We start from the raw sequence: 18,625 nt of genomic DNA on the forward strand, positions 1-18,625 counted from the left end.
TGCATTGGGTTTAATTTGCTTGTAGAATATCCTGTTGAAAATGTGAATGGAAAAAAAAAAAGAAGAAAGCAGCAGCTCCCTGCTTGGGTTGCAGGTGTGGGGTTTTTGAGGTTTCTGCTTCTGGGTGGTAGGAGATTCATGGTCGTTGTTGCAGTGATGCGTGTGGAGAGATGGAGTGGTCGGCGTGGCTAAAACGCCTTGGAATATGGAAACAGCGTGACATGTGACATACGAAAGTCAGGAGATTAAGGAAAGCGCCTTCAAAAACAAGAGGGGTCCCAGGGAGAAGCTGGGCTCAGGAGCCCAGGACGGAGGGATTCCTTCTGAGAATCCATGTAGGGAAAGGACTAGGAAACACAGGCCGCCAGTGACCCGAAGAAACGGAACTGTAGCAAGCATGAGGCAGGGAAGCCAGCTGGTCAAGCACGCGGTCCGGGGCGGAGGTAGCGGGAACGGGTTGGAATACTCTGTGTAAAACTTGACTTAAGAAGAAGGGAAAGTACGGTGATCATTACAAAAGGCTACAAGGTAAAGGTTGAGATATGTTAGTAGCTTTTTATTCTTTTCACACATTTACTATAAAGATTGAAACAATGCAGAGACACAGAAAGAATAAAGATACCTTTCATCCAATCACCAAGAGATAAACTGTTGAAATTTGTCATTATTTTTCAGGTCATGCCTCTATCAGTATTTATTTGTGGCAGATAGGTATTTACACATTTGTAACGAGAGTATGTGATACAGTTGTCCAAATGTTTGTACATGTCTTAATGTATCAGCAACACTTATCTCTTTCATTACATGTGATTTCCCACCGTGGCTTTTTCACGGTTGCCTTGTGTTACGTTGTGTGGCTATAAGTTTATATAATCGTGTTATTGGCACTCTTGCCTTCTTGGATACCTTTTCACTTTAAATTGTGCTACCATTAACACTCGTGTGGGTAAATCTTTTCGTACTTCCATATTTACAAACGTTTGGTGCATTTCAGATTGTGGAACTGTAGATTAAATCAGTAGAGCTGGGCCCCCAGTGCAGCGTGGGATCTGTAAATCCAGTAGATGGATTAGTCTTCCGTGAAAGGACAGACGCTTCCTTCTCTCTGGGCGCAGGGGCAGAAGGACCGGCCTGTAGGTGGCTGGGTGGGAGTCAGATTGGGGAGGGGGCATGGGGGTAGCCATGTGATCTATTTTATCTCGGTGTAGAGAGGGAGAGGACAGGTTGTTCAGGGTGTTGGAGCGTTGTGACGGCTTGAAGAAACATCTGAGGAGAAAAAGCGCAGGAGTACCTCCCCGCTGGGTGGGTTCCCGGGTCACGGTGCCCAGCTGTGAATGGCTGGTGTGGAGGGCACGGGTGGGTAGTGGCTCCAGGAACCTCAACGTGCAGTGTCCTTCCAGCCGCATTTGGAGTCCGGGCCTAGGAGGGGACAATGCCTGGCTGAGATGGGGGGGTATGATGGGGGAAGGGGGGTGCACAGGTACCCACCATCACAGAAGGAAGGGAAGGCAGCCTGGAGGGTCTGACCAGGAAGAGTGAAAGCTTGGGTGTAGGCGGGTGTCCCAGAGTAGGAATGAGGAGCAAGGGCTGAAAAATGATGACATTGTGGCTAGAAAGTGGGCCGTGGCAGCTGCGATTTTAGGAGAGCAGTGCGAGGCCCGAGGGGCAGCCATGGATTCGGGGAGCCGAAGGTCAGGGGGGACGAGGTGGGGAACTACATGCAGCTTCAGTCGTCCGCATGGATGGGGGTGATGGATTTGTAGGAAGAGTGACAGAGTGCGCTGGGGGTCCCCAACTCCGGTAAGTGGCAAAGTAATTGGTAGCTAACATGGTAACGACAGAGGGCGCTACAGCTGGTTGACCTGGATATTTAGACAATGTTTTTGGGAGATAAGAGTGATCACAAAGGGACAATGACAGTTTCGGGAGGTACATGGCACGGAGAGAGCAGACATGAGCATCAGTCGTGCCAAACCTGCTTCTGGCCGCAGAGGCAGGGCTCCTTTTGGGGGTGGGTGTCTGGGCTGTCTCTGACACCCCATCGTACTGACGAATCCCAAGTGCTGGCGTGAATTTTGTTCTTGGAAGCCCACGTGGGTCTGGAAGTGGGGTGGGGCACACACATCCTCCGGTCTAAGCTGTCCTCTCGCAGGTGAGCATGGAGTTGAGACACGTACTCGTAAGCATTGTGCCTAGGGTGGGGGACTGCTTGCTGTTAGCTGCGATATTTTTATTAGTTTCTGCATTTTGCCTTTTCTCCAGTAAATTCCAGAAGTGATCTAAGGATTGGGTTTATCAGAGAAATTGTGTTAGCCTTTGGAGAGCGAGGCGAAAGGGTAGTGCACGAGAAAAACTCAGGTTTGCTCGCTCTTTCCAAACCCCTGGGTTTTGCTTGAAAAAGCATGAGCTCAGGATCCAGACACTTTGAGTCTGGGTTGGCAAAAAGGCACACATTTGGCGGCCCACTCACAAAATACAGATACTGAATTCAGTACTTTGCAAGGTTCTTTAAATCCGGCCCTCTTTCATCTCGAGTCTGAGTCCCATCGCTGTTATGTTAAAGCTGCCATCTTTCATGGGCTCCCTACTATTTGTAAAGACTATTTTTAGATCTGTGAACTTGGGAACTAGATCTAAACTCGATCTTTTCTTAGTTCTTTGTAGACAATTCAGAAGGAATAGGATGGTGATGGAGTGAGTGGTGAGTTTAGATACAAGAATGCCCCTAGGAATGATTGTAATCGTAGGAGTAAACAAATGTATAAGGAAAATACAAGATTCGGGAGATGATGGACATCGTCAGGGACTCTGGGCCATCGAGAAGGGGCTCTGGTTGGGCAGCCACTTCTGGAGGGGTAAGCGGCGGAAGCAACCATTTTATTTAAAACAGTTATCGAGGGCATAGAAATACTTTCTAGATTCTAGTTTTAAACCTGTGATGTTAAGAACCTAGTGCTGTGTTGTACGTGTAGCGTATACCAAACACGTTTACTCATGCGACTTTCTCTGGCCAAGTACCTCGGTGTAATTGCAGTTGAGCGTATTCCAGCAGGCCGAGCCCGTTTTCTCCTGAATCAGAAGTCCAAGCCGGCTCCAGGATTTCCTGCCTTCTCAGGTTCACCTTTTGTTTTCCCTCCTTCACAGTATTTTTCTTTTTTCCCCCTGCTCTGGTGTTTATTATGCACAGCACACGCTACTCTTACTCGCTCCATCAAGCTTGCTCCTCTGCTTTGCTTTTGGCCCTACCTGTGGGGTCCCTCTCTCAGTCACCCTGTCTGCTGCTGCTGGCTCGCTTCCCGAGAGCACCGTGGGCTGCAGACTGAAACCGATTCCCTTTTGACAGCTCCGGGGCTTTTCCTTCTGGTGCGCCCCATCCCCTCAAACATGCCGTGGCCCAGGCGCTGCTGGATCGTTTTGCAGGGCGTTTGCTTTCTGTTTTACACTTGAAAAACTGGGTATGATCCTGCACTTGGAAATGTCTCCTAATATCCTGAGGATAGTGCAACCATAAAATACAATCATGAGCGTTGGCTTTTGTCTCTGAGGAATGCTATGTGTATATTGTGATTCTGGGCAAATTCAGTTCCCCGGAGAACACTCATTCATGTGAAATTTCACTTCGGTAAATTTTCACCGCTTGCATTGGAAGCGGACCCAGCACCTGCTTCTGTTGTCTGGGGTTGTCCTGCGGGCCCAACACCTGTTCAGCCATTAAATCGTCACAGCAGGCTTGCAAAGTAGGTCTGGAGTCTCCCATTTCACTGCAGAGAGACTGAGCTGAGCGTGTAGAAATCACGTTTCTCATGCCACCCAGCCAGTGAGGCTCAGCACTGGAATTGGAGTTGTTTATTTGGCTCTAATGCCCCCCGGCTCCCTAATTGGAGATCGACATGGGAATGTATCAAGGCTTCCACACTGTGGATGTAGCCGTTGGTTTGGATGACAGATGAAGCCAGCTGCTGCTGGTGGTGATGGTGGGCTGTTGGGAAATGATTGCCTCGGTACTGAGTGCAGCCTGGCAGCGCCCCAGGCTTCTGTCACAGCGCGCTGCCGCGAAGGGCCGCCTTGATCGTTAGTAACTTCATTTCTGCTTCGCACAGCCCCACCGTGTGAGGGAGCGGATCCTGGGAAAATAAATTCACGTGGGGTGGGAGTGTGTATTTCCCCCAGCGCCTTGGAGGAGCTGTTGACGTGGTTATTTTCTCCTGATTCTTGGCCTGGGATTCTGGGCTGTGGTTCCAAACCTGGGCTTTTGGTGGGGGCGGGGGGCGGGCAGGGGGCCCATATGTGTCCTTTGTTCCTGCCTTCTCCTTCCCATTGGAGACCTCCCCACTGACGTGGCTTGTGTTTTACTACGACAGTAGCTTCTTATATTGATCGCTCTCTTCTTCCTTGTATCCTAAAGATTGCCATTCTCAATACGTTTTTCTAAAAACTAAATCTGCCTTAAAATACTGTTATGTTTCATATTCCGTGATTCCCTTTATATAATATTCTTGAAACCAGAAAATTACAGAGATGGAGGACTGATGGGTGGCCGCCTGGCATTGGGATGTTGTGGTGAAGGGAGACTATAAACTGGGTAGCAAGAGGGAAATCTGATCCAGTCGTCCGTATCTTGATTGGCGGCAGGGGGGTACCGGATGCAGATGTGATAAAATGACACAGAACTATATATAACCGCACTGTATGCTCATGGAGATTTCCTGCACTGTGGCTGCATAGGTGTAATCGGTGTGGGGACTGGGTGAAAGGGTACGTGAGACCTCCCTGTACTATCCGCAACTTCATGTGAACCTATTTTCAAATAAAAAGTAAAAAACAAAAAGAAAGATACTGTTGCTCCTTTGTCTGTCATACTCATGTTTCAGTCTGTTTCCTTTTCAGTCTTTCAAAGTCATTTCCCAATTTTTTTTTTCCTCTCCAAATCTTCCTTGGCATTAACACAATGTTTGACTTATACCGAGTTACCAAGAAATGCTTCTTGAAATAACCAAACAATTAAATATACTGGAAGCTTTATGGAAGCTCAGTATATCAGTGCTCGATCTCATTGATCCCCCCTTCCCCCCTTTTCTGTCTTGCGAACTTCCTTATTCAGTCTCTCCTGCCTCCACCCAACCTCTTTCCAAGGGCTGAGCTGCACGTTAGTATTGAGTGGCAGAGTCCTAGAGACCTGGGCTAGCCCAGACCCATAGCCCCAGAGCCAAAGTCAGGCACAAATTGTAAAAGACAATGACATTTGGAGGACTTAGGGCTTAGTGTCCTAAGGGCGAGCTGAGCCCGGAACCTCTGGTGATCGCCCGTCCATTCTGATTTATGGTCGGGATGTGCTTGCTCTCCGTGAGCATTCCCCGCCGAAAAGGAGAGTGTTCTCCGGTTGTAGATTTCTGTGCAGATCTATTTCAGGTCTTCTGTGTCTTTAGTGATTTTTTTTTTTGATCTGGTTCTGTCCATTACTCAAACTATGGGGAACTGTGTTTTTCTCCCTTTAATTCTGTCCGGTTTTGCCTCCTGCACTTCGAAGCCCTGTTGTCCGGTGCAGACACATCTGTGATTTTGCTCTTGATTTTGACGAAGTGCCCCTTTCATCGTAGTGAGCTCTGTGTGTTGGGGTCTTTGACATGAACTTAAGCACGTCGGTCTCGGGCTTACCGTCGGCAGGCGCATCTTTTCTGTTCTTCCCTGGCACTCTGTGTAACGTGGCGCTCTCAAAACCAGCTTCGGTTTGGATCTTGCTTTTTTCCTCAGCTTGTTCAGTGCGCTCAGTCCATTAGCATTTACTGCATTTTCTGCAGTGGGTGGATTCAGGCACCATTTATCTGCTATTGGCTTTCTGCTTGCGCCTTCTGTTTTTTGTTCCTCGGTTCCCATCTTCTGTTGGGTGAAAATCGTACCATTGTACACAAGGTGTAAGCACCTCGAAACTGTGGCCGTCACCCCGTCCCTGGCATTGTGCTGAAATCGTCATGTGTATTATTATATTTAGATAGGTTGTAAGTCCCACAAGGAAGTGTCAGAATTTTTAAACACTCACAGATATTTTTAAAATGTTAAGAGAAAAATAGTCTTTCATATCTATAATTTCTGGTGCTTTTCGTTTCTTGGATATTTGACATTCTGATATTCAGCCTAGAGACCTTTGTGTGGGATTTCTTCTCCTGATCTTAGCTGGAAGGCCGAGAAGCGACGTTCTGGGATTTCTTGTATGGCAGCTCTGCTGGGCGAGATTCCACAGTTTCCTCCCTGGATGTAGAATTCTGGTGACAGTTGTCCCCCTCCCCCACCCAAGCCCTTGACTGTCTTCCATCTTCTGTCCAACACAATTTCTCAACATTATCATCATTTCCCTGTATCTAGTGCCTCAGTGTTTTCCTTTCACAACTCTTCCCTTATATTTGGTTTTCGGCAGCTTGACTACATACCTGGGGGGTGTTCTCCTTGTTCTTCTCCTGTTCAGGATTTTCTGAGCTTCCTCAGTCTCTACATCTGTATTTTTCACCCAGGTTGAGAGATTTTTAGTTCTTTTTCCCCTGCATTATTCTCTTTCTTCATATCTCTCTCTCTCTCTCTCTCTCTCTCTCTCTCTCTCTCTCTCTCTCTCTCTCTTCCTCTCCCCCCACCTTCTGAAACTTAGTAATTATACAAAGTGTCTGCTTGTCTGCTAATGTCCCACAAGACCCTGGAAATGTTGTTTCTGTTTGTTTCTTGTTCAGATTGCATTTTCCTTGACACCCTCAGGCATACCTGTAGTAAGTGCTTCACCGTCACTGCGGGCTACTTCCAGTGCTGGGGTCAGACTCCCTGTGACCTAGGTTGGATTTTCCTGCTTCTTCCTGGGTCAGATGATTTGTATTGTGTTGGATTCACTGTGTCATCAATGCTGTGCATAGACGTGTTCTGCATGGTCCTTCAGAGAGAATTGATTTTTTAGATCTTAACAGGCAGTTAATTAGGCTGAACTTGAACTAAATTCTGACTTCTCCGTGGCAGGTGGCAGCTGTACTCCTGCATTCGGAGTGTTGACATTGAGTGTGTGCTGTGCATAGTGCATTCAAATAGGAGACTGCCAGAAATACAAGGAGACGTGGCCCTAACCTGACGAAGTCTACAGTCTTGTTGACAGAGATGGCCCAGTGAGCCACCGAGCCTGACACCTCCCCCACCTTCCCGTCCTGTGAGGCTCCTGGAGGCCATGGGCTCGCTGAGCAGGGGCTGGAGCTGTTCCAGTGCAATGTAAAGATGCTTTTTGGAGCAAGTTGGCCCCTCTGTGCCAACGTGGTGATAAAAGATTGGTGGATGAAAAACTATTAGTTCCGCTGTCATCACTCGGTTAATTTTTGAAAGAAAAGCATCTCTTTCAAAAGCACAGTGTGTTGTGGGGGAGAATATTAAAATTAAGTGTTTCAATTCTTGACTGCTGTACTAAACAGGAGGAATACTTTATTTTGGGAGAAAAGATGATTTGATAAAAAAAAACCTCTGCAAATAATACTAATGATTATAAATCAGGGAATACTAGACATTGCTGAGGTAAAAAAAAAAATCTACCTATATTAAAGAAAATGTCAGTGTTGGGAGAAAGAGATTACAAAGTATATTGTTTATACTCATGGAAAATATATCTTAAAAATGTGTACATTGCCAGTGTCAGCTATCAAAGAGGTTTCCTAATCTGTTTGTATGTTTTCTTATTTAACTTAAACATCTGTGCAAATGGACTTGGGTTTTTATTTTGTGAAAGTGTGTCTTCCAAAACAGTAACCTGAGCCTTTTTTTCTCTTTTCCTTTTTAACAGTGTATCCTATTCAGTACATGTATCTGAAGATTACCCAGGTATGTTTGTCTTCTTTTTATTTTTATTACAAATATTTGCTCTGTGACGATTTGAGTATATTTTTCTTCTGGAGCTGTGAAACGCATGCAGATGTGTTTGGGGGGAGGTGCTGGCCGGGGACCACTTAAAAACACAGCAGCAGAATTCTGCTGATTTCCTGTGAGGTGCGTGCTTGCCCTGGGCTGCAGTTCAGAGTCAAAATAGTTTCCCCATGAAAAGTAGTTTCCTTGGGCCCCTGGGAGAGCTTCAGCCCTAATACTGACCTCATTACGATGAAATAAAGGTTCTTTAACCTGGTATAGTTGTTGGTTTTGGATCATCATTTGCCTTTTCATAATGTAAAAACAATTGATAAAAACGTAACAGCTAAAATAATAGTAATAGCCAAAGATAATAAGCCTTTCTTCATTTCTCTAAGTTTACATGGAAACGATTCTCACCACGGTCCTGTGAGAATGTTTCCTTCATTTCCCCATTTTACCGATGAGTGGGGTTGGCCTAGCTCGGAAGAGGAAGAGCTGGGATTTGAACCCAGTACTCCAGAGCCTGTGGACGGTCTGTACTGGGCATCTTCCGTAGACATAGCTGTCTGCACTCTGGGCCCTGAGGTGCATCGCTAGGTCCACACGCACCTGTCTGGAGAGTCCAGGTGGAAGGTCCTTGCTGACCCACTTTTCTGCAAAGCAAACAGCTGTTTCTTCCTTGTCGGTCTTGTGTTCTCAGAGTCATAGACCGGCCTGTCCTGGCACCTCCCTAGAGCCCAGGACGAATGAGCTGACACTGGAGTCTCGATAACCCAAAGATGTCAACAAGATGTTTCCCTTCAGTATTTTCCTCACAAGTGACATCCATAGCTTCATCCCGAACCAGGCAGAAGCATTGCTGACTCAGTGTAGATCACACATGACTCGATTCGCTGACCCCAGGGAGAGGGTGTCGTGCAAGAATCTGTAATGCAGAGAATAGCCCAGTTAACTGCCTGCATTTCACATGTACGGGACGGGGCAAGGTTATGTATTATTGCTCTGATTAATAAATAATCGTACGAGAAAAAACCGTTTTGCATACTCACAACTGTAAGCCTCGTCTTACCCCACCCTGGATGTATATATTTATTTTACTCCAGGGTTCTTAACTGAATAAATTCAGAAAGTAACTGTTGTGATCAGTCAGGGCCATAAATGGGAACCCTAATTCCAATTCCTATTGACATCTAGCGAGTTTACTCCCATTTGCATGATTGGTATCACAGTTTTCTGTATGAAATAACTAGATCGATATAAGTAAATTTGATTGTGTGTATTTTGAGTATTTGCTAAAAATAGTTTATAATACGGTATGAAGACATTGTAAAACTTAGTAAGTACGTAGAGTTTTTCCTGTGGCAATTTGTATTATGCATTTTGAATTTTAATCTTTTTATAAGATCAAATGCCATGGAGATAGTTTATTTATTACCGTTTTTTGGTATTATCTCCATATGTTTTAAGTATAGTTTTAAGCATAGTTTTACAAGGCAGTTACTTATTAAAGATAAACCTGTTTTTTAATAGGAGTATGAAAAGTGTTCTGGGAAGATTTTATTAGAATAGCCAAGGAAATATATATTTATAATGAAAAATATTTTTTGCAGATGGTTTTGCAGTCCTCGTTTGTGACGATACAGTATGTTTTTTATGTCGAATGCTTACTAAGTATGTTAGGAAAACAAAAGCCCCACTATTTGTTGAAAATGCTATAATTATTGTGCATCTCATCGGCAGCATCTCCTAGAGGGGTCAGCCATGAGCAGTGTGGGACTTTAATTTAAGGTGGTAGGAATGCTACCACAAATCCAGGCCCACCTTGAAGAGAGTGAATTATTCTATAGCACAGGAAATGTGGTAAAAGACGCCTTCAGCAAATCAAGTGGACCAAATGTTTAGCTCCCTCTGGTGGCCAAGAGGTATTACTCTTTACCCCTCCCTTCGGCAGCCCCACTTGGAAAAACAATATAGAAAAATTGAAATTTAAAAATAAAGCATTGGTCTTCATTTGTGTTGCTTAAAAGTCAAATTTCTTTCTTGGAGCAGTTTGTAGTGAATATCCAATATAATTTCATTTCTAAAAAGAAAAGGAGTGTAACTAGAGGCCAAGAACGGGAGAGATGAGTGAATTCTAGGGCAGGATTTTGGATTGGCTGACGCAGCGAGTACATCACAGGTCAAGTGTTGACTCACACGTGATTGATGTGATTGTAAATGTCAGTCTCTGTAGGGACAGACGGGGGGCTCTTAGGCCATCTTAAAGGGACGGGCTGAGCAAAGGTCACTCTCCCAGGGACGTGGTGTCAGGTGATAGAGCCAGGCCTGTAATTAAGTTCTGGCTCTTGTCACTGCTGGAGAAGTCGGCGTCGTATTTCTGTGGCGCTTTCTGTGAAGTTAACGTCACTGTGATAGTATATTCCCACTTATTAAATGGTAACCCGCGTTCATTCGCACAAACCTGCTTGATTTCTCAGATGGACAACATTACATGGAAATTCTGTGGTTGCTCTTCTTGTCCAGGATTCATACCCGTGTTTTTTCTCCTGCTGCACTGGCTAGAGCTCCCAGAATAATTTTTAAGAACAGATGTGAACATTGGCAGCTTTGGCCTTTCTTTCAAAATTAGTGAATGTGCTTGCTCTCTTGCAGGAAAGGAAGTAGTGTTCCTTTTCTCGTTTACCAAGTTTTTTTAAGAATGAGTATTAAGTTTTTATCAGGTTCTGTTTGGCATCTGTCAAGATACCATACCTGCTTTCTCCAGCAACAAGAGGACAGGTTGTATTAGCAGTTATCTTAGTGTGGGTCTATAAGAATTATGTGCATTTTCACATATTTTGTTATTAAAGACTTCAAATTGCTAAAGGAAGTAAACTTTCTTGGCGTTTGCTAGAACTTGCAAGCAAATCTTCCGGAGCCCGCTATCTTTTCAGGGATGGTTATACGGCAGTTGTCTTAGTTTCCTGCCATAATTTGATCTGTTTCGTTTTTCTGTTTCTTGGTCATTTTTTAAGACGTGTTCTTCTTAAAGCCCACTGTGTTGGTGAAATGTCCAGATTTTTTAGCAAGACGTTTTCTTTAGTATTCGGTGTATAAACCCAAGTCTTTTATAGCTCTGCATTTGTTTCTCCTTTCTGTTGTTTTGTATTTGTTCTTGTCTTTTTTTTCCCCTTTGATTTAATTCCTCCTGGTAATTTTCCTCAGCACCCCTCCTTTCCTGGATTATATGGTTCAACGATCAGCTCATCACCTAAGTTTGAAAATATGCAATTTTCTTAGCCCTATGGAAATTGTCACCAGAATCCTCCAAATTCAGGGTTATGCTGCCCTGTGTATTTTTTAGGAAACAGATTTGTCATGTTATCATTTTAATCTATTAAGTAACCTGTGCCATGTTTTGAAACTCCTTTTCAAACAAACTCATAGTTTGTTTCTGTGAAGATGAAAATTTAGAGGTCTTGATTGAGTTATAGGCATACACAATATAACATGCATGTGAATGAAATACTAAATGATATTCTGGTTCTTCAAAGTAAAGTGAAGAACGAGAACAGCCTTCTGGGTTACTTGGACTTCTGTGTGGAGTTCAGGGTGAGCATACTGTAGGCCATAGGTGACTGGCTTTGCAATAGCAGAACAGCCGAATCTTTCTCTTCAGTTCCACCTTTAATCGGGAGGCTTACCTACCAGTGGGTATGAGTGCCCTCGTCCTTTCATATGTCCTACAAGGAATTGCAGTTGTTGAGTGACCGCTTTTTGTTATTAAAAAATATCAAAGCGTTGATTTTTGGGTTCAGTCAGTTTTACCACTTATTAACTGCAGTACTAATACTTTAATTACTTACATAATTACTTAAGTTAATTTCTCTCAGCCTTGGTTTCTTCATCTTTAAAAGAGGGATAATAACTGGCTTGGGGGTGAACATAAATATTACATATAACAGTCAAGGAAAATACCTATATTATAACAACGATGTAATTATTATTTATAATTACTTCTCTTAAGTTGCATAGGGATGAATAATGCAATGACTCGGCCTAAATTATGTTGCAGTGGAAATAGAATAAGAGTGATAGTTTAGCAGATACTTTTCCATAGCTCCCGTGGTCCACGTACTTTCCATCTTGCTTGCATGGTCTGGTGGGAAGGGAAGAGAAAATATTCCTGCCCCTCCCAGCCTTTCCCAAAGACCACAGGCCCTCAACAACAGGTCATGGCCAAGAACCTGCTAGTCCACCTCACAAGTGTTAGGAAAAAGGCCATCAGTGGCTCTGGGGTCACGTGGGGAATTTCCGGTGAGGGAATATGAGTTTGAAAACATTCTCTTCTGTCGCTGACTCATTCTGTCACCTTAAATAAATGCATTCCCGACCCCTTTATGCTCTACTCTTCCGTGTCTAAACAAAGACATGACATTATCACAGATGTCAGGATAGTTTGAGGAAGATTTAGAAATCATTCAGACAACACCACGAGAAGGCATAGAATCCAGTTCTGCAGCTGGGACGACCTCTTCATTTTATAGTCGGACTGACGGGGCTGAGGCTGAAAGGACAGACTGGGACTGGGCATCCGGACGGGGAGTGGGCATCCGGGCATGGAGTGGGCAGCTGGGCCTGGACTTCTGGAGCTGGCCTGCTCGCCCACAGTTCTGATTTTGATTCGGGTGGACCTCTCTGATCTGACCTGTTATTAATTCTATCATAAAGGCGACATAATAGATACTGTCATGAGACCTGAGGACAGTGTGGTTTGAAAAAATTAAGCCAAAACCAGAAATTAAAAGTGTTCTAATACTTAAATACTAATCAGAATTCAAATTGGTAGAAAATCTCTTAGAGAATGGTAAGTTGGATACATAATTCTGTCCTTCAGACTTAAAACAACCTGTGTTCACCAAACTGTATTCCCTTGACTCAGATTTCACTGTCTTTCCATGACTCCGCTGTCCATGAGCCATTTCACCCTTCAAACCTGCTTCTTAAACAGAAAGTCCTAATTTACTGGCCTCCCGATGCTCCGGAAGTCAAGTCCCCCCCATCCCATTATGCTGAGGTCCTGCATGAGACTGTGTCCACCTGACAGATTTTTCTGTGTCTCCCCTTCTGGTTGGTGGTCAGCTGTTCCTCTGTTGCTTTAATGCTGGCTTTTAATTCTCCTCTTCTCCCTAAGTTTGCTTCAAGGGGTCCATTGTGCACAGGGCAAAACTAATTAAGTGATTCAGAAGCAAATAACTTTGAATTAGTAGGCCTCTGCATGAGAGTTTAAGAAATTTAAAAACTGACTCCCATACAGGGTTATTCGAATCCTCACCTGAAAGTATAATAAGGTTCCTGAAAGAAGACTCTCCAGATAAGAAGGTTCAACTAAGGGTGAGACAATGAGAGCAAATTCGTATCAAATCCGCTTCGTAATCTGCGGCCCCCCCTTGACAAACACAGAAATCTCACACCCTCCTTAATGCTGCCTGGACAGGAAACAAGGCAAAATTTGTAATTAGAACAGGTCAGAGTAAGGAGGCAACCCGCTTGGCTTCGATCTCACCCCCACGCGTGTCCTGTGACCTCCCTGGGTAGCCACGGAAGCCTTCGGTCTGTGGGCGCCACTGCTCTGCGATCTCACACCCCTGTCTTCACCCACTCGGGGTCTGAAGACAGTACAGGGGCTTCTTTGGGAGTAAAGTAATGACTTAGTATCTATCAGTGCTCTCCGACACTGCACAGTATTGCGAAAACCCGACTCGGTCTTCGATGGGGTGTTTGTCATCTGAACACCCATTTCCCCTGGCGGAATCGGTATAGGCTCCCATGAGGTGTTGGGGACGTGTTATGCTTTTGTTTTTATATTTATATGTGCTTTACACATCGCCGAGTGTGTTGTGGGACCATTATTAATGAATTGGTGACGTGTCTGTTATATTGCTCTCTCCCAGATGCCCTGTAACTAATTGCCAATGGACAAAGTGGAATATACAGCTGTGTGTTCTGTTATGATGTCATATATGTGAAGATCAGTATTTATCAGGGAACAATCCTAAGTTTATAAAAATATCTTTTCCAGAGGAAACAAAAAATGCGTAAGAAACTCAAAGAATCTATGGAATAGTTCAGTGTTCTATGGAATGATTCAAAGTTCGATGCATTTAACTGGTGTACTATTATTTAGATAAAGTTAATTTGTGGAAGAAGAATTGTAGACTTTGTATCAGTTTAAAAACATATGCTGTGTAAAGTATATGATTGTCTACCCACGATGCTGTAGACCTGAAACCAATACAAAATAATATTAATAGTAACCTGTAATTGAAAGATAAAGATTAAAAAATAGAAAACAAAATCTATATTAGACTTATAAGGGAAATAGGATTTACAACAAAAGCTTTAGCTCGCATTCCGTAAAACTTGGCATGGAGTCTTTTGGGTGCACCTGGCGCCCTGTTGGGCTCACTCCCCGCGTTCGCAAACACCGCCTCCCCTTGCAGAGATCGGCAACGGGAAGGGCCTGTTCAGTGAGTTGGGACAACCAATTGCATCCTAATGAATTGCATCCCAATGAGTCGTTGCCACATGTGACATATTTTAGATGTACTTGGATAGCATCTACCCCAAACTCTCTTTTTCTCTAGCAGATGCAACCACCTTTAAGGAGGCCATTTACAATTAGTTCACGCGTAAATTTTCAACGTACTTCATTTTTTCCTGACGTTTATTAGAACAGTAGCGTGTCCTTCAGGAGTGTTAGAAGTGATGTGGGTATAACTTTATACTTCTGTAAAGGATGTACTTTTCCAAGTTACTATGCCTTTAATTGTCTATATTTCTATGCAGATAATACGTATGTGTCAAGTTCAGAAAATGATGAAGATGTATTAGTTACTACAGAGCCAATTCCTGTAATTTTTCATCGAATAGCAACAGGTAATAGGAATACACTATTTGTTCTAGGTTGATTTTTTTTCGTTGTAGATAGCTTTGTGTTTTGGTTTCCTTTAACTCATGTAACATGGTTCTTTAGCATCTAGAAATCTGGTTTTTCATATAAATTTCCTATCTAAAGTACATTAATTTGTTTTTCAACAGTTTTTAAGTGCATAAATTAACAGTACTTTTAAAAAGTCTTATATAAGCATATTATGTTGATATTTACTCTTATGAAAATATTTCATGCGTAATGATACCATTCGATAAACTGAACATTTAAGACTCACACTCAAGGCGATGCAGACCCGTGAAATATACGGGGCGCTGAAAGCATCTGCATGCTGGCATTTTACTTCCACCGTGGCTTTATGAGCTGTGAGAAATCAGGATGGCTTGGATATTATGTAACTCCCCAACGCGTATCATTTCAGAATATCCCTTAATTTTCTTGCAAAGGAGAGAATCATCTAAAGGGTATTTTTATACTGAAACTTGTGAATGCTTGTTAATAGTATACTGAAAACTAAAATGATTTTTTTAATTTATAACTTTCAGAATTAAGAAAAACAAATGACATTAACTGTTGCTTATCCATAAAATCCAAATTACAGAAGGAAAATGGGGAGGTATGTAGATTATATTTTATATTTCTTTAAAACAGTATAGATATGTTTTAAATTTACTGTGTGATTGTATTGATATCATCATTGATATTTAGATTAAGATTGAATATAGTGAATGAAGCTTAAACCTTGTGCCTCAGGGACTTACCATGTGGGAAGCGTAGTGGCCTAAAATTAACTCTAAAAAGGAAGCTCCCTTTAAAATAATGAATGTCTTGTTTGTCTAAATAAAGTGCATACAAACCTACCCTATCCTCTATATTTTCACCAAATAATGTAGCCTGAGGAGCGCTTATGTAACTTAGAGTTGTGATAACTATACGTGGCTATACATAGTTTTGACGGCACCCTTAAAATCCCATTTGGAAACGATGATCTCTAGCTAAGGTAGCGCAGGCCGGGGATAGTCTTGTTATCGGCGAGTGTCACATCAGCAGTGCAGGCAGTAGGGCCACTCGGTGCTGTGCGGCTCCTCCGGTGCTTCCCCAGCCACACCCGACAACCACTGATTTAGCAGCCCTGTCGCTGACACCAAAAACCGTTCCCATTTTATCAAACCCACGTTTCTTTTTCTGAGTTCTTGCTTTAAGAATTGGAAATTTGGTCTAGAAATTTAGGGGTGATTATAAAACATTGTATTAACAAATTCTTGCATGCATCTGAAGGCGGCTACCTTTTTCCTGATTATTTTCACAGTGTTGGGAACAGGGACAGTAACAGTAACCATTAGTTAATTCAGATACATTTTCATTGCTTGTACTGTGGACACATAACAGATGTGGTTCAGTTAATCAGAAATTCAAACTTCAAGTTCAAGCATATTAAATATCCTTTTGAATCTGAAACCGAAAGCAATTTCTATATTCTGAAAGTTTTTTATGATGCGATTCCTATTTATTTCTATCATGTCATCTTTATATTGTTGGACTCAGTGTCGTCTTCCATGCCATTTGTGGAGCTGGCAGTGGGAGTGAGGACCGTCTGTGGAATAATGCGGAGGGACTTCCACAGAACGGAGCCAGTTCACCGGAAGGCGGTGCAAGATGGTGTTGAATGTAGACTCATTGGAAATTTAAATCTAAAGAAATTGAATTAGTATGAGCTTGTTAGGTGTTTTGTCAGAACAAATTGAAAGTTATAATTGGTTATATATAAAACAGTATATATTGATCAATTATTATATATTACATACAATTATTATATAAAACAGTATTATATGTATATATTGGCTAAATATGAAATATATATGTCAAATGTTAAATTGTACAACGCAGATATGCAAAATAGGTACCTAGAGCTTAATGAGCTCTCCAGACCGTCTCTTACTGCTTGTTGTGTTTTGGCTCGCACCGCACCGAGTCTGTGCACACGGAATCCAGGCGATACACGAAGACCCACCTAGTGTGGCCACCTGCTGCTTTCTTTTCCGAAGGAGGACAACTAGCCTGACACTGACGTCGTCTTCTTACTCTGTCCTTTTAAGGAGTCCAGGCAGAGCAGCACAGTGGAAGAAGACTCTGAAGGGGATAATGACTCTGAAGAGTTCTATTACGGAGGACAGGTAAGCACACGAGGTCCTCCAAACACCCGTCTGCGGGCTTGCAGACCCGCGTGTCCTGGCGGGTGGACGCGTGTGCTCGTGACCTAAGTGAGGGGCCTGTGTGGTTCCGGGTTCTGTAACGATGATGTCCCTGTGACTCACCCACATCTCATATTCTGTGCTGCTTCAGAGATCAGGGTTACGTGCGCAGTTTTTGACTGCGGTCATTCCTTGACATTGCACCTGGCTCACCCCATCGTAGTGGTTTTGCACACAGCGTCTCCTTGTGCTTTTGGCTTTTATGTTTCTTCAGCAAATTGTGCTCAGTCAGTATTTTGAAATGCTGACAGTTCTAACAAAAACATGGATTGTTTTAAATAGAAGGGGATTAACCTTTATAAACCTTTATCGAGCATTCCCGTTGTTCGCATTCATTGTTTTCCTTTTTCTCTTATGCTAATGTTAACTGTTCATTGGAGATTGTGAGGAAGAAAATCGTAATTTAAAGATGCAGAAGTGGCATAGCCAGTAGGCGCGTGCGCGCGCACACACACACACACACACACAGTTCCAGGATAACGTTAAGTGTTTAAACTGGGCAATTCGTTTTAGGATATGGATACATAAGGTGTCTTGTTCTGTTTCTGTAAACTTCTTGATCAGCAAGGCTTTGTGAGTTGGATAGAATAACAAGAAGGTAATAATGAGACGGTTTGCGTGTTGGCTCTCTTCCACTCTTCCCCACCTGTGTCACTGCTGACCCATCGCTGTCCCGCAGGTGAACTATGACGGGGAGCTACACAAGCACCCGCAGCTCGAAGCCGACCTGTCGGCCGTCAGAGAGATCTATGGGCCACACGCAGTTTCTCTCAGGTAAGGAAATACCTTTGGCGAAGAAAAGTTAAAATTATTTGGGGTAAGTCACGGGGATTTTCTTTTGGAAATATTTAAGTGGAAATTTCCCTGGGCTTCATTGTATTTGGCGATATTTGAGAGATTTTAATGCCTTTCTGCTTACATACAATGGCATCCTTAAGGCTATATGGGTTTTCTTCTGTACAGGGTTTAAGATGGCGTTGGCTGCATTTAAAAATTACGTATTTAGAGAGTCAGTCGGAGGAAACATCAGCCTTGAGCTGTGTCACCATCAATTCTGACGACAGATTTGTCCAGCGGGCCGTGCTGTCACCGTAGCTCGGTCACGTGAACGAGAAAGTGCAGAATTCGCGGCCCCCTGGTAACCAGGTCACGTAGGGATGTGTTATCCGGCCCTTAAAAACGGGAAGGAGGGAAAGACATACATCTGCAGTTGCTTAATGTATTATTAAGTGGTGATAAATTTGTAGACCATTTTTTATTAGTTTCAATCATTCAGAAGACGACCCCCCCTCCCCCCATCCTCTTTATTTACAAACCCCTTCTGCACCACCTGGCACCTTCCTCCTGCTGCCTGATTTGATTACCTCAGGTGCCTCTTCTTTGCCTAAATGGTAGTCAGTCTCCAGCCTGACCTCAGCTCCAGCCTTTCCCATCCAAACCAGAAATGTTCCAGTTGTCTGCATATGCCACGTTCCCACTTGACTTTGGGCTTTTGTTTGAGCAGTTTTCTTATCACGCAGTGCTTCCTGCTCTGCCCCCACTGTGGGTTCCATCCAGCCCTTTCCACAGGCCAGCTGTTCTT

At 43.4% G+C, this 18,625-nt stretch overlaps 1 protein-coding gene across 3 annotated transcripts in view; it reads left to right on the forward strand.

Moving 5' to 3' along the window:
• The window catches only part of PARP8 (poly(ADP-ribose) polymerase family member 8), a 154,936-nt gene that overhangs the window by 62,341 nt on the left and 73,970 nt on the right, over positions 1-18,625 (forward strand). For all 3 annotated transcript variants that reach the window (XM_045204842.2, XM_024571933.3, XM_053914755.1), the window contains 5 exons: positions 7,799-7,836; positions 14,689-14,778; positions 15,337-15,407; positions 16,888-16,965; positions 17,723-17,817. In XM_045204842.2, coding sequence (XP_045060777.2) covers positions 7,799-7,836; positions 14,689-14,778; positions 15,337-15,407; positions 16,888-16,965; positions 17,723-17,817 — 372 coding nt within the window. The remainder of the gene's footprint in view (positions 1-7,798; positions 7,837-14,688; positions 14,779-15,336; positions 15,408-16,887; positions 16,966-17,722; positions 17,818-18,625) is intronic.

The sequence above is a fragment of the Desmodus rotundus genome, chromosome 1, assembly GCF_022682495.2.
Source record: "Desmodus rotundus isolate HL8 chromosome 1, HLdesRot8A.1, whole genome shotgun sequence".
Classification (NCBI taxonomy): domain Eukaryota; kingdom Metazoa; phylum Chordata; class Mammalia; order Chiroptera; family Phyllostomidae; genus Desmodus; species Desmodus rotundus.